Source organism: Balaenoptera ricei, chromosome 13 (assembly GCF_028023285.1).
Source record: "Balaenoptera ricei isolate mBalRic1 chromosome 13, mBalRic1.hap2, whole genome shotgun sequence".
Lineage (NCBI taxonomy): Eukaryota > Metazoa > Chordata > Mammalia > Artiodactyla > Balaenopteridae > Balaenoptera > Balaenoptera ricei.
In genome coordinates this window covers 1,338,815-1,354,787 of record NC_082651.1, presented here as the reverse complement: position 1 = coordinate 1,354,787, position 15,973 = coordinate 1,338,815, and the positions used below count along the sequence as shown (strand labels likewise).

Sequence of the window (15,973 nt, the reverse complement as noted above, 5' to 3'; positions counted from 1 at the left end):
ACTCTAACGGGCTTGGGAAGAGGGGCTGCAGCAGCAATCCCACTGGGCGCAGGGCTGGGGGCCCAGGGCCGGGAAGGAGGGGCAGGATCTGAGCCCGCAGAGGGAGCCGGGAGCCGGCTGGTGGGATGTCCGCCTGGCCCAGCGCCCGGACCGGGTCGGAGCAGAGACCCGAGTGATGCTGTTGAGCCAGCGGGCCTGCCTGAGGTCGGGTCAGGTCGGGCGTGACCACCGCTCCTCCAGACACGCAGACCCCCTCCCCCTGAGAAAAGCCAGGGGACTGGCCGAGAGCTTTCTCCCTCAGCCTGCGGAACGGCCTTCAGAAACCCAGATCACCCGGTGCGGGGAGGGGTGCCGGGTGGACCAGAAGAGGGGGAAACGCGGGACACACGTGGGCCCACGGAGAGACGCCGGCCGGTGCCGGACACCACTGTTCGGGCCCCCCGACGGTCCCGTGGGGGCATCTAAGGCTTGGCAGCTGAAACATCTAAGGCTCCGGCCTTGCTGTGCACACCTCGTGAAATTTGAAGTGAATGAAAGAAAAGAAAGCTTTTTAAAGTTATCAAAAAAACACGGATTTTGCAGTTCCCCCACTTTATCTTGTCCGATATTTTTCAAATGTTGCTTAATGTGCTAAAACATACATGACAACATGTTCTTTATTTAAAAGAAAAGCAGTGAGACATGTAGATTAAAATTTGAAAGGGTTGTTTTCACTTGAATGAAATGTTTCTTTCTGTCCTTTGTCCTGAAATTCTCAGGGGTTTTTTTCCTTGAGGAGGGCCGACCTCACAATTAGCTCCATCACAGTCACAAGATAACTGGGCTGGCTTCCTCCCCCGAAGGCCTGCTGAAGGTCAGCTTTCAGGGAGCCGTCCCGGCTGAGTCAGAACTAAAATAAGGACCTAACGGAGAGCCAGAAAGCAAGTGGCGCCGGTGGCCCCCATGGCCGTGGAAGGGCTCGTGGACAAACTGCAGGGATTTCCTTGTAAACCGGACTTTCTCTGAAGTCCACACTCTTGCTAAAAATGCTGCCCTTTTGTATTTGAAATACGAGACCCTCTCAAGTTTGTCTGTTTTGGTCAGGACACAATAGATCCCGTAAAAAGGATGTTTCAGGGTGAGACGGTGTGTTTGTGGATCACAGTATGAGTGCCAGGGAGAAGTGACCCGAGAGTGGAGGGCTGCTCCAGGGGCGTTTTCCCACGGAGACGGCTAAACACGCAGAGAAAACGGCCCAGCCTGTGAGAGGAATTCTGAGCATGTTCTTCAAGCTGACCGAACCCTGCTTGTTTGAGTGACCGTGGGGACCCAGTGGGAGGGAACCTGGGAGCCCAGTTCCAGATTCCAGCTGTGATGACAGTTCGGGGGGTGGGGGCAGTTTCTTTACTGAGGGGATGAAACCAGGCTGAGGTGGTGAGTGAGACCCTTAGATGGAGTCATCCAGTCCCTGGGGAGGGTGGCAGTCTGCCCACCAGCTGGCCCATCCCGTCCCCTGCGACTGCACACGGGGCTGGTCCAGCTGTTGGGAGAGCTGTTGGGGGAGCGTGACGGGGCCGGTGGCGGAGTGTCTCCGTGCGGCGCCGGTCCCTCTCCAGGGTGGAGCAGGGTTAGACCTTCCCAGATCCCGCGGCTCCCGGGCCCGCAGGTCAGCACAGGCGGAATGTCAGAGGAGCTTCACAGGAGGATCTGAGCGCCTGGCGGGCCTCAGAGGGCCGGAAGCTCTGGGAAAGCTCGGGAGAAAAGGGCCTGGAGTGTCCCTGTCCGCTTGGGTGGTGTCCTCAGTGCTGGGAACATTTGATCGTCACCAGTAAAGGCGATTGTAAACAACCACGTGGCAACAGCCCTCTCGAGTGTGTGTGCATTTTGACAAGAAAAGGGATTGGGTGTTATCAGGCTGTCTCCACACACGGAGGTCTGGGGACGTCCCTCTGGCTTATACACGAGTTAACTCAGATTTTACGCCTGTTTGTGGCCTATCAGGCATACACCGTACACCTGCTTTAATTAGTAAAGAAAAGTGCACACTGACAGAAGTCAAGTCCTTCTTCATATAAAGATACATATAAAGATATAAAGACTTCCCCAGACCTCTGTGTGTGGCAGGAATGTGGTGAGTCTTCTCTGCCTTTTGTACACTTTCTGTAACAAGCTGCACTGTGTGTGGGCCGACGGGGTCGGGGAGTCTAGCTCACCCCACAAAGCTGTGCAGTCGGGCCCTGCTGTCCCGGTGCCCCATGTCCCTGCACGCGGGGCTGCCCGCTGCACACGTCATTCGCCAGTTTTCTGCTATTAAAGATTTTGCCTTTTGCTCCTGTTGATGGAAGTAATCAGTAAACAATCTAGAACAGGAATAGAAAGGAGTTTGGGGCGTTTTTCTGAGCCAAACTGGGAGGACTCTAGCCCGGAAGACAGCCTCTCAGGTAACTCTGAGGAACTGCTCTGGAGAAGCAGGGTTTTCAGCACAATTTTTTTTTTTTTTTTTTTTTAATTTATTTATGGCTGTGTTGGGTCTTTGTTTCTGTGCGAGGGCTTTCTCCAGTTGCGGCAAGCGGGGGCCACTCTTCATCGCGGTGCGCGGGCCTCTCACTGTCGCGGCCTCTCCCGCTGCAGAGCACAGGCTCCAGACGCGCAGGCTCAGCAATTGTGGCTCATGGGCCCAGTTGCTCCGCGGCATGTGGGATCCTCCCAGACCAGGGCTCGAACCCGTGTCCCCTGCATTGGCAGGCGGACTCTCAACCACTGCACCACCAGGGAAGCCGCAGCACAGTTTTATATTTCATCAGAACAAAGAACATTAAACAAGCCAGGGATGCATTCCTTCAAGGTTTAAAAACAACAGACCAGCACGTACGCAGTGAGTCAGCGTGGCCTTGGCACCTGGGGAGGGAGGCTTATCATCCAGGGAGGGCCAGCGCTGGCGTCCCGGGAAGGGGGGCATTTCATCTTTATATTAACAAGGACGTTCTTTACTTCTGGTCACTGCGCACTTTTCTTTAATAATGAAAGCAGACGTACGGCGTATGCTTGATAGGCCACACACGGGCATGAAGTTTGAGTTAACTTGTGTATAAGCCAGAGTGACTTCCCCAGACCTCCGTGTGTGAAGTCGCCTTCCACGCTTCCGCGTCCCCCTGCTGCCCGGGCTGGGCCTGCACAGCAGGTGACAGGTGTGCAGCTCCCTCATTTCCACTGGGTTGGAGGAGGCGTGCAGCCGAGTCTCTTCTCTCTGGCCCCTCGTGGTGGATGATTTCCTTCTCTGCAGCCAGGAGCTGGGAACAGTTTAACGGACAGGGCAGACGTCCTGGTAGCAGCAGTGCCCTGTCTCTCCTGTCTGTTGGAGGGAATGGGGCATTTGTGCAGGACGGGGGTGTGAGAAGGACCTTTCCAGCACCGCTATCTTTACTGCATGTCACGATTGTTTTGTTTTAATAGGAGAGGAAAATCAGAGTAGGTTTTCCATTTGAGTGAAATAGAGAAACAGTGAAAATAGCTGGTTTGCCATCCCCACACTCCGCACGCCCCGGGTTCCTGTGGATAGAGGTTGGAGAAGCTCCTCCCAGGCGCTGGGGTCACATCCACACAGCGACTCTGCCTGTGTGACAGGGGCAGCATTAACAGCACGTTTCCTGTGTCAGGGCCCTCTATTTACAGGCAGTCGGTCAACATGTTCAGCCACGTAGATGAGGACCTACTGTAGAGCACAGGAAACTCTACTCAGTACTTGGTAATGACCTATATGGGAAAAGAATCTAAAAAACAGTGGATCTATGTATATGTATAACTGATTCACTTTGCTGTACCCCTGAAACTAACACAACGTTGTAAATCAGCGATACTCCAATAAAAATTTTTTTAAAAACGTAGAAGAAATATTTGGTAGTGATGCATGTAATTCAGTTGTTGCTATTTGAGGGAATTTGAATTTAAAAGGTACCAGTTATTAAAAAGTTGTGTTTTTGACTTTGCCAACCACGCTCAGGCTTACACTCAGTGTTTGAGCTGGTGGAAATAGCTGCCCTTTCTTGGCCTGTCGCCTCTGAGCAGGTTATTTGTCTTGGGCAGGGTGTTTCCTCAGGGGCGGAATTTGTTCTGGCTGAAATCATGGCGTTAGCTGGGTCGATGGACTTGAAGCCTTCTGTGCAGGACACGGGAGTGGTCAGCTCAACAGCAGACGTGCTGCGTGTGGTTTGGCATCTAACGCGCAGTCAAGCACACTCAGCCAGGGTCCCAGGTCCTGCCTGCTCTGGTCTGAGTGTTTGCGCACCCACTCAATTCATGTACAGAAGTCCTAACCCGCGATGTGGTGTTAAGAGGTGATGAGGTCGGGGGGCGGGGTGAAGGTCTTGTGAACGGACGCACAGAGCCCCTGCCCCTGCGCTGTGTGTGGGCTCCGCGAGGAGGTGCCGGCCAGGACCCAGGGGAACGGGAGAGTCCTCACCGCACACGGCCGCGCTGGTGCCTTGGTCTCGGGCTTCCAGCCACCAGGACCGTGAGACATGAATTTCTGTTGTGTATAAGCCACCTGGTCGGTGGTGTTTGGTTACAGTGGCCCTAAAGGACTGAGCCACTGCCCAGCATACAACAAGCCTCTCCACTCTGGATGGACGTCTGGGGTCCAGGCCTGTCCTGGGGGATCCCCCAGAGATCCAGGTCAGCCTTGGTGAGGAGGAGGCCTGAGCCGGTGATGGAAACTCTTGGGAAGAATCTTTGGGAGCCCAGGACCCAGGAAACCACCTTGCAGGCCCACTGTTCAGAAAAAAACGGCTTTGGGGTGTTTTATACAACAGCTTCGCACCTGCTTCAAGGGCTGCTTTCCTGCGCAGCATGGGCCGCAGTGATTTCAGTCAAGGGGGTTCAGGTAAATGTTTTTCTCATGGTTACAATCACGGTCTAAAAGGGTTGTTTGCATTTCTAAGAGTGACATTATTAAGTGCCAGAAACGGGTTAAAAGTAACAAAATGCCTGGCTATGAAAATTGAGCAATGGTGTTAACTTGGCCTCAGATTACCCCCTGCCCTCTTGGAGAAATTACACGCGTCTTTGAGCTCCACTCCGCATGGCTGGATGGGGACGTGCGGGACCAGCCGACGGTCCTGTGCAACCCTTTGGGCGTGTGGTGCCCTGACCAGTGGATGCCGCGTAGTCACGGGTCTGCCCTCGGCTCCAGGGCCCGGGGAGAGACGCGCTCGTCACCTGCATGAGCGGTGGAGGGAACACGTGCGTCCCCGGGCAGCTCCTGCCACACGTGGACGCGCCTGTGTGCTGAGCGGGCGCCTCTTACGTACCGGTTAGGTCTGTAGAATCGTGAGCGCGTAGCAGAAGTTCCGTGTGGTCAGATGTGACATGTGTGATGTAAGGAAGTTACTCGAGCAGTTACTTTTTAAGAAGCTGAGACCCCAACAGAAAGGCTGCCGAGGCCGGGCGTCCACCCGCCCCCCCGGGACGCCCTTGGGGCCGAGGCGACCATCCGTCCACTCCTCCCCATCAGCCGGCAGCCCTGCAGCCTCGCCTCTTGCTCCTGTGTTGTTTGAGCATGAGGGGCGCGTGGAAGGCACAGGGACCCCTCTGCCCTGAGAGCTTCTCTGCGAGAACCAGCTCCTGGGACGAGGCCGGCAGGGGGAGATGTGTGATGAAGAGCCACGGCTCTTCCGTCTCCTCCCTTCAAACCTCAGCCTGCCCCTCGACCCAGCTCCCAGTTAGGCTACACCTCGGTTATTAAAAAAATGAAAGGAGGAAAGAATGAGATGCAGCAGATATAAGCAGACGGAGCCTCGTCTACCCCTCCGCATCTGCCGTGGTGCCCTTGTGCTGATGGGCAGAGGGCACCTGGGGCTTGGACTCCGGTGGCAGGTCGGTGTCTCTGGGGTGACTGTGCGCCCTCGTCAGCGCGGTTCCAGCTGGAGGGAGAGGAAACCGGGAAAAAGGAGGGTCTCCTCCTGCTCCGCCTCCGCACAGTGTTCCCGAAACAGCAGAGCTTCAAGAGCGGAGGGACTCTGTACGAAGTTTCCAGCACAGTCTGGGAAGAAGGACCTCGTGGAGGGTGTGGAACAGTTAGTAGCTGGTGGGGAGGAGGGTCGGGACGCGTTTCCTGTCCAGGCACAGCCTCTGGCGGCTCCGTCCGTGGAGAGATTGGCGAGCCTGGCTGCATTCAGGGCGCCGGGGAAACAAAACACACAACAGACCGGATTTGCCCTGATCGCAACCTCAGCTCTCGGCCTTGGTGATCAGAATCAAGTCATTCTTCAGTGAGCGCTTTAGTCCGTCAAAGGCACAGTTGAGATTAGTAGGACAAACACAAAGTAAATAGTAAGACACCGTACTGTTCATGCTATACATCTCTGTAGCATTTGAGTTTTTTCCCAAATAACATGTATTACTCTTTTTTCCCTTCTGTCAGTATGATTATCTGGTGGAGTGACATTTCTGACTTCTTTTTTGTACTTATCTGTGTATATGTGAACTTAATACATATACATAATAAAATTGGGACTACACACCTATTAGAACAGCTAAAATAAATAATGATAACACCAAATGCCGGCGAGGATGTGGAGGAGTTGAATCTCTCATGCTTTGCTGGTGGGCATGTACAGTGGTACAACCACTCTAGAAAACAGCTTGGTGGTTTCTTAAAAAACTAAACGTACCCTTCTCATACAACTCAGTAATCTCGCCCTGGAACATTTATCCCAGAGAAATTAAACCTTATATTCACCCAGAAACTTACCCACAGCTGGATTCACAACAGCCCCAAACCGGAAGCTACTGAAGTGTCCTCCAGTGGGTGATGGTTAAACAAGCTGTGGTGTGTGCACACCACAGAATACTACTCAGCAGTGAAAAGAACAGGCAATCCACATATGTGACAACTTGGTGGGTCTCACGGGCATTTGCTGAGTGGAAAAGGCCAGTCTCAGATGGTCACAGGCTGCGTGATTCCCTCTATGCAGCTGTCTTAGTCAGCTCGGCTGCTGTAACAAAAATGCCATAGCTGCATGGCTTAAGGAAGGGTTTGTTTCTCAAGGTTCTGGGGCCTGGGAAACTCAAGATCAAGACTCCAGCGGATGCTGTCTGCTGGGGGCCCACGTCCTGGCTGGTGGGCGGCTGTCTCTGGCTGTCTTCTCGCCTGGGTGTCTCTGACTCCATCCTGGGGGATTAACGCCCCTCCCTCATGACTTCATTCGACCCTGGTGACACCCCACAGGGCCATCTCCAGATCCCGTTGCCTTGGGATTAGGCTGTCAGTATGAATTCTGGGGACACAGACATTCAGTCCACAGCAAAAACATTCTCTAAATTACAGTTATGTGGATGGAAAGCAGACTAGGGTGTTGCTGGAGGGTGGGTGTGACCATCAGAGGGGACGTGAGAGAGGTCTTTGTGGGGATGGAAAAGCTCCAGGTCTGGATGGGGGTGGCGGTTACACGAATCTACAAGGTGTGACAAGGTGACACAGAACTGTACACACATCGCGCTGGCGTCAGAGTCCTGGTTTTGATTGTACATAAGATGTAGTCATTGGGAAGCTGTGTGAAGGGTACAAAGGTCTTCTCTGTACAATCTTTGTAACTTCCTGTGACTATAATTATGTCAAAATAAAAAGTTTAAAATGTGATTGCAGGTCCTTCACATTATCTTTAGTTCCTTGCTGGATGAGAGACTTCATCGCGTCGTGTGTTCGGGAACCATCAGCTTCTCCGCAGTCCTGCTTTCCTGTCTAGTAGAGATGGGACTAGTCGTTATGGAGGGAATGGGATAATTGGCTACGTTTTTAGATGTGCCAACAGCAGCTGATTTTCATGGTTTTCCAGACCAGGTAGATGGATGATTAGCCCCTTTCACTCACCAACAAGTACCTGTCACGCATCTTTGTGTCTGTGTGTGTCAGTGTATCTGTGAGTGTCTGTGTGTCAGTGTGTGTCTGTGTGTCTATGTGTGTCTGTGTGTCAGTGTGTCTGTGTCAGTGTGTGTCTGAGTGTGTGTGTGTCAGTGTGTGTCTGCGTGTCTATGTGTGTCTGTGTGTCTGAGTGTGTGTGTCTCTGTGTGTGTGTGTGTGTGTCTGTGTGTCTCTCCACACCAGCTGTCTCCTTGCCTCTCTATTCCACATGGTCACTGTAAACAAAAGTGTTTTAACCCTGAGGCTGTTTCTTTCCTGTGTGAAGATGGCGAGCCTCTTGCTCCATCCCCTGCAGGCTCTGGGCCGGGGCCAGTCTGACCTGTAACCTGAGATCCTTAGGGTCCAGAGTGGGGAGAGGGTGTCCCCTTTTCGGCCTCTAGCCCCGTTTTGTATGCACCACCCAGCCCTCCTGGATAACCCGTTTTGCTCCCCAGTGACCACGTGTAACCGTTCTCCCCCGGAGAGTTAGCATCTCGTCTCTGGATCAGACCACCTGGCTTTAAATCTCGGCTCCACCACCTACTTCCTGGTCATCCAGCCTCTTCGTGCCCCGGTTTCCCCACCTGTACCTCCTGGGGACACGGCAGTGAGCACCTAGGAACGCTATTTACAGTTCTGGCCGTCATGCTGCGGACGTCTCAGACGCGTTTTGTCTGTTTGCTGATGATTTCATGGCCCTTCTGTCTCTCGTGTGACCTGCTCTCTGTCAGTCAGTGTGCCTTTCACCTGCTCCCTAGGTTTTCTTCTTTTGTTTTTGATTGATTAAAACACTAAATTTTTTTTTTTAAACCCACTAAATATAATTTCAGCATCTTATATAACCATGTAGGTTTACATTTTTTTTTTAATTTTTAAATTATTTTCTTGAAGTTTTAAACTTGAAGTATAGTTGTACAATGTTGTTTAAGTTACAGGTGTACAATCTAGTGAGTCACCATTTTTAAAGGTTATGCTCCATTTATAGTTATTAGAAGATACTGGCTGTATTCCCTGTGCTGTGCAGTATAGGCTTGTAGCTTATTTGCTTTATACGTAGCAGTCTGTGTCTCTTAGCCCCCCGCCCCTGCCTCCCCTCCCCCCTTCCTCTCCCCCCTGGAAACCACTCTTCTGTTCTCTGCATCTGTGAGTCTGCTTCCTTTTTGTTGTGTTCGCTAGTCTGCTGTATTTGTTAGATTCCCACCTGCTCGCCGTGGCCTGGCGGGAGGCACAGGGCTGCCGGGAGGTCGGTTTGCAGAGACCGGGCCCCTTTCACCGCCCCAGGGCCCCGTGTCCTCGTCACTTCGCGGCTGACCCTGGTGCGCTGGAGCCGACAGTGGCGTGGAAGGAGCCCAGCGCGCCTGCAGTGCGTCCTTTATCTTTTATCCGTGACAAAGGCCCAGAAGGACGGGCTGCCTTGGTTACAGGCTCAGCTGGGGCCAAACGGAAGGAGTTGTAACTGGACGCCGGCTCTTCCCCTGCCCAGCCTGGGACTGAGCTGTCACTTCGCCAGAGTCACAGAGCAGGGTTCATGCCTGCAGCCCCCGCACAGCTGTTCCATCCTCCCGAGGGCGGCCGGGCCGCCGCACAGCCGGTCCCGTGTGCGCGGGGAAAGTTCCTGGAGCTTCCAGACCCTCAGCGAATCCACGCCGTCCCGGGCACAACTGCCTTGCCCGGAGCTCTTAATGTGAAGGGGCCGGCGCGACCCTGGAGCCGCTGACGTGTGGGAGCGGGGAGGGGAGTGACCGGGACGCCGCCTGGGTGTCGTGCCTCCGTCCGGGTCCCTCCGGTCCCCCGTTCCGCTCCGCGATGGCGCTCCCGGGCCCGCGCCCCGCTGCCATCCCGGAGGGCGAGGAGGTCCCCCCGGCGGCCTGTAACGGGGAACACCGGGCGCCCTGCGGCCAGGATGAGAGGGCCGTGTCCAGCCTACAGCGCAGGCACAGCGACGTCAGGGTCTACAAGGAGTTTTGTGACTTCTACATCAAATTGTGAGTGCCCCTCCCAGCCCTCTCCCGCGGCTCGAGTCCCCTGCCTTGGGCTTTGACATCTCCCCGCCTTCAGTGGGGCCTCCCGGGGTGGAGGGGGCGTCCAGCGCTGCCTCCAGTGGCTGCCCGTGCAGCCCTGAGGTCTCCCTGTTGGGAGCTGGGAGTGCCTGGGGCCTCCAGGGAATCATTAGCCAGAAGGAGCGTTTAACGGGCCTGATTCTCTGTTTCCACCCATCCGTTCCCTGCGCTTTTGCAACAGATGTTGCTTCTCTTCACAACTCCTGAGGAGCTCTGTTTAAGACTAATTGGGCAATTATAATTACACTGTAACCAAAACACTTGGTAAACTGTCAAGACGCTTTTAGGGTTTACATTTCTGCACTTTAACGCTGGAGGTTTTGTTTCGCACGCTTTGGTAAACGAGGCACTTGAACAAGGGAAAGCTCGAGGACATCAGGTTTTCTGTGTGCAGCTGATGTGTGGAAGCAGGTCGGCCAAAGCAATTCTGACCGGACAGTTGCAAAGGCTTTTCTGTTCCCCGAGGTGTACGTTTCCCGACAGAAGGGAAAAGGAAAAGGAAATCCTTTTCTGAAAAATTAGCCTATTAATTATAACTGACCAAGTGACAGCTCTATCATCCCTGACTTTTAATAAGTAGCTTCTATCATCTGTGTTAACTGTGACAGTCGCTGTGGAAAGAATGTGTCAGTTTCCCGTCCAGGGGATGCTGGCCATTGGGGACACTGTGCCTGCGGGGCCGGGGGTGTATGGGAACTCTCTGTACCTTCCACTCAGTTTTGCTGTAAACCTAAAACTGCTCTAAAAACAGCCCATTAAAAAAAAAATACACGGTGCCAGAGGGTCAGAGACAAGAGAGGAAGGGAAATAATGTAAACAGTTGAGTAGGTGGCTGAGACTATTGGTTGGTTGTTTTCCTGGAAGTTTCCTCTAATGTTCTGTTTCTTTTCTTTTCCTGCTTGTTATTAAAATGAGTACTTCTTCAAAAATACATATTACTTAATCTCTAAAACTACTTTATTTTTCCTGTGTGTGGGGAAAACTTGTTTGTATAATGTGTCTATCTGTTTTCTAACTATTTGAGTATTTGAACTTGAATGTAAACGGTCTATAGTGTAATGAGTATAAATAGGTCAATGATAAACATTTTGATCTTGGGACCCGTTTACATTCTTAAAACAATATTGAGGTCTCCAAATAGCTTTTGTTTTATCAGCATTTACTGTAGTAGAAAATAAAACTGAGAAAAATTTTAAGTATTTATTAGTTCATTTAAAATAACAATAAGCTCATCACACATTAATAATATTAACACATATTAATATTAATTAAGTTTTTATGAAAAATGTTTCCAAAATGAGAAAACTTGGGGGGAAGAGTGGCATTGTATTACATTTTTGCAAATCTCATTAATGTCTGTCTTGATAAAACTGTTTCACCTGCATTCATCCTTCTGCAATATGTTGTTGTTTCACATGATGTTTATAAAGAAAATGTGGCCTCCCACAGAGATGTGGGAAAAGGGAGGACATTTCCACCCCGAGAGGGTCACTGATCTAGGAAATCATGAGTCAGGATGTTCCAGGATTTCTTCTTTTGTAGCTCTCTTGGGGTTCTACTAAAATCATTGAGAATTTGGTGACTCTTTTGAGAAAGTTTTAAAGTAATAATAATGCTTCATATTTGAGTAGCATCTTCTGGTTTCCAAAGTGGTTTTATATACTTTTTCTTATTTCATCCTCAAAATGGTCCTAGGCCCATGGGGGCAGCTGTGGGCTGAGGACACCTCGTCGAGGGACACCTGTGGATGCTGGCCCCCCCCCTTTGGAGAAGGGGGGCAACAAGCCTTTCCAGAGCTTTGATAAAACTACCACCGTTCGTCTGGCTTATGGCAAAGCCAGGTGATGAAGGGAGTTGATGGGTTTTTCTCCCTGATCCACAGTAATTTTGCAGTGACAAAGTAGAAAATTCAATTTGGTATGAGACTCAGGTCAGGTTTGCCACAAGCAGTGAGGCTGCCTCCCTTCCTTCCTTTTCTGGTGGTGTTTGAATTGCGTTTTGCTTGGGGTGGGGTTGTGAACATGGCACTTCTGGTGGAGTGTGAATACCCCAGGGCAGGATACTGCTGGGTGAGAGCTTTGGGGGAAGAGGGCGGGGTTGTCTTCCGCTGGGGTAGGCGGGGGTGAAGCATGCGCCGTGCCAACCTTGCTAAGGAAGCAGCGAGATGTAGGCTGAGATGTAGGCTGTGACGGGACGGGGCAGCCCGTCTGCCTGCGGGAGGGACCCCCACCCACCTGCCGCTTGGGGGGCTGGGAAGGTTCGGAGGACGTCGGCGATGACTTCCCCAGGTGGGCTGACTGGGTGTCTGGGTGGAGAGAAGCTGCCCCGGGGCCGGCCACAGAGCAGAGCGTGTGCTCTGAGCAGGGTCTGGATATCTGAAAATAAACTTGCAAACCACGAAGCTGGCTGGGCCAGTGCCTGCTCTGCCTGGGGACCTTCCCACCTGGAGGCCGTTCCTTTATGTGAGATTCAGAGTAAGCAGCGGTCTGGTCACGGGCTTGATTGGATGCTTTTCCTCCAGGCTGCACAGGGTTGGGTGGGACGTGGGCCTTTACTGGAAACACCCACGTGTGCTGGGGTCCAGGGGGACCCCGGCCCGGACTCACCAGACGGGGTCTTGTAGCGGTTCCTCTCGAGCATTTGACGTGACACCGTCATCTGGTTGTGACTCGTGGGCGGGGGACCTGGATTCTGGGCCTGTGTCTCCCGTGAACTGGACAGCTTTGCAAGGTTGGGCTCGTTCGTCCCTGAACCTGCACTTCACCATCTGTAAAATGATCTTCAGAGTGGAAGATTCTGTGCTTTTAAGATACGTTTTGTAATATTAGTGTTCAACATTTGTCTTCCCAATTGGATTATAGGGCTAAGGCGTTTGGCGGGTTGTAGAGCTACTGAAGCTGCTTTCCGCAGGCCCTCACGGCGGGTGCGAGGGGGCCTGCGTCTGGCCGGGCCTTCAGCGTGTCCTGACCCACGTGGGGGGGACTTAATGAGGCCACTTGTCAGGCTGTCGGCTCAGCCCTTGAGGCGGCTCTCGGTGCCCGCTGCGTCCCTGCCTCCTGGAAGGTGGTGTGGGTGCGCTCGTGGGCATTTGGCAGGAGGTGCAGGAATGTAGGCGAACCAGAGGGTCTGCACCCCGGACGCTGGGTGGGGTTGAGACCTTGGGTCGCAAGCGGGAAACGGGCTTTATGGACAAGATACGATTGCTGTGGCCTCAGACTGAGCTCCCGGGAAGGGCCGCGTCCGTGACCTGTGTCCCTTGTGTGTTGCAGCAACATGGCCAACGCCCTGGCCAACGCCAGCTGTGAGCGCTGCCGGGGCGGCTTCGCGCCCGCCGAGAAGATCGTCAACAGCAACGGCGAGCTGTACCACGAGCAGTGCTTCGTGTGTGCCCAATGCTTCCAGCAGTTCCCCGAGGGCCTCTTCTACGAGGTGGGTGCCGGCGGGCAGCAGCCACAGGCGGTGCGCGAGGGCGGGGGTGGCCCTGGGCGGTGACGCTGGCGGGTCCCGGGGGCTCGCCCGCCCGCCCTGCGGGTGCCCCCCGCCCTGCCCCAGCACAGCCCGCTTCCTCTGGCCCCACGACTCCCAGCACCTGTGTCCTAAAGGGGCTCTTGTTTGGGGGGGAAGGGGGCACCCCCTCCGTATCCAGCTCTTCTCTGTGTCTCCTCTTCTTCCCCAACACTTGTTCTCCCTGATCCTGTGGTGTCACCACGTGGCCCGCGCTCGCGTGTGTTCATTCTGACCAGTCCTGGAACCCCCTTCTCACGTCTACTTTGGGGGGGCTGGTCTAGGGATGACCCCGAGCTGTGAGCGAGGACGACAGTGTGTGTGTGTGTGTGTGTGTGTGTGTGTGTGCGTGCGCGCACGCGCGCGTGTGATCACCTCCTTACGCATTTGCACGTGTCTCTCTATGTGATAATACGTATACGTAGAGTTATGTGATACCCAGAGATGGCCACTGTTTGATTTCTCCTTCTCCTTCTACCAAGCAGATTTTAAACTTTTCTGTTTTACAGGCCATTCCTGAGGAAGGAACGGTGGTTTTTAAAGGTCATTAGTAAGTCAGTTGCTGGCCAGCTCGACAGCATTTTCCCATAGAAACAGTGCCCCTGGGAGGGAAGCACCCGGCCAGCCTGCGGCGCAGCGTGTCGGGACACAACTCAGGGAACACCATGTTATTCACTCAAGCGCATTTTTCCAGCTCCTGCTGTGTCCCAGAAACACACGTTCCCTACGACAGAAACCCGTGCAATTGGAACGAGAATCTCTCTTTCCGTGAAGGGCGATGGCTTTCGGGCTGGGAACGGCAGGGGACAGTTTGGGGGGCTGAGCGGAAGAGGGGACCCAGTGACGCACAGCCGGAGGGTGGGGCTGCCCTGGGTGCCGAGGAGGGTGAGGGGAGCAGGAGGAGAGGGGGTGGGGCGGGGGCTGAGGTCTCACGAGGCTCTCCGGCCCCTAAGCCGGGGCAGGGCGGTCAGACCCAGAGCATATTTACGGGGCCCCAGGGGGCCTGCCCCCGAGCAGACATTGGTCTCCACACCCCGGAAAGCCTTTTCTTCCTTGAGGCCCAGAGAGGCTGAAATGCCCTTGCTGACAGCAGATTAGTGACATAAATGGGATTAGAACCTAGTTTGGTCCTCTAGTATCCAATATGGTGTTCTTTCCCTGACATACTCATTTCAAATCTAAGATCTTTTTATTGAAGTGAGTAATTATGACAAAGGGCTTAGGAGAGAGATTCCAGGGGAGCAAGAGAGAAGAAAGGCAGGCTCTGTTTTCCACACATTTTTCTTATTTCCATGGCCCGCTGTTCCCTCTCTGTCGCCTTCTCTTTCCCATGCTGTGCATCTGCCGGCCACATCGTGCAGCAGGACCGGGTGATGAGCGCGAAGCAGGCGGCACGCGCAGTGCCCGTCGGTTAGCCGGCCCCGGACACGCTCCAAGCAGGGTCCCCGTCCTCGCACTGCTGGCCCTCTGTGCTGGATGGCGCTTTGCTGTGGGGCGTCCCGTGTGTCGTACAGTGTTAGAAACGTCCCTAGTCTCTCCCCTTACATACCCAGTTGTGACAACCGGAAGTACCTACACGCATTGCCGGCTGTCCCCTGGGGAGCACAGCCACCCTCGGCCGAGACCCGCTGCACTAACACCTCTTCCCGTTGGTAATGAACTCCCCTGTGCTGGCAGCAGGTTGGTTCTCAATGGCTCGTTCCCCAGGCCGTGTACGCAGAGCCCTGCACAGAGCAAGACCTCCTCGTGGTCCGTCTCTAAGACTCTGACTGCAGTCAGAGTGGATTCCTGTGCCATAAAATGTACTCAGAAAGTATTTCTAGAAAGAACTCACTTAAGAAAGACCCTAAAGGAAGCATACACCTTCTTGTGTAAATTGGCACAGGGAGATAAGTACAGGCAGACCTCGGATAGTGTGGGTTTGGGTGCAGACCACCCAACAAAGCGAGTATTGCAATAAAGCGAGTCGCACGAATTTTTTGGTTTCCCAAAACATAGAAAAGTTATATTTACACTATATGTAGTCTATTAAGTTACAGTAGCATAATGGCTAAAAAACAACATACACACCTTAATTAAAAATAATGCTGTTGGGGGCTTCCCTGGTGGCGCAGTGGTTGAGAGTCTGCCTGCCAATGCAGGGGACATGGGTTCGGGCCCTGGTCTGGGAGGATCCCACGTGCCATGGAGCGGCTGGGCCCGTGAGCCACAACTACTGAGCCTGTGCGTCTGGAGCCTGTGCTCCGCAGCTGGGAGGGCGTGATAGTGAGAGGCCCACGCAACACAATGAAGAGTGGCCCCCGCTTGCCGCAACTAGAGAAAGCCCTCGCACAGAAACAAAAGACCCAACGCAGCCAAAAATAATTAATTAATTAATTAATTAATTAAAAAAAGAAAAATAATGCTGTTGGAAAAATGGTGCCGACAGGCTCGCGGGAAACAGGGTTGCCACAAACCTTCACTGTGTAGAAAACACGCTATCTGCGAAGTGCAATAAAGTGAGATGTGCTTGTACGCATCCTTGGGCAGCTCA

The 15,973-nt window shown here is 53.4% G+C and overlaps 1 protein-coding gene across 7 annotated transcripts in view; it reads left to right on the top strand.

Moving 5' to 3' along the window:
• LIMS1 (LIM zinc finger domain containing 1) overlaps nucleotides 1-15,973 on the top strand; it is a 106,256-nt gene that overhangs the window by 75,383 nt on the left and 14,900 nt on the right. For 4 of the 7 annotated variants that reach the window (XM_059943380.1, XM_059943382.1, XM_059943383.1 and 1 more), the window contains exon 2: nucleotides 13,206-13,365. In XM_059943380.1, the coding sequence (XP_059799363.1) occupies nucleotides 13,206-13,365 (160 nt within the window). Of the gene's footprint in view, nucleotides 1-9,369; nucleotides 9,862-13,205; nucleotides 13,366-15,973 lie in introns of those variants that run through there. The other 3 variants (XM_059943376.1, XM_059943378.1, XM_059943377.1) reach the window with 2 other exon arrangements.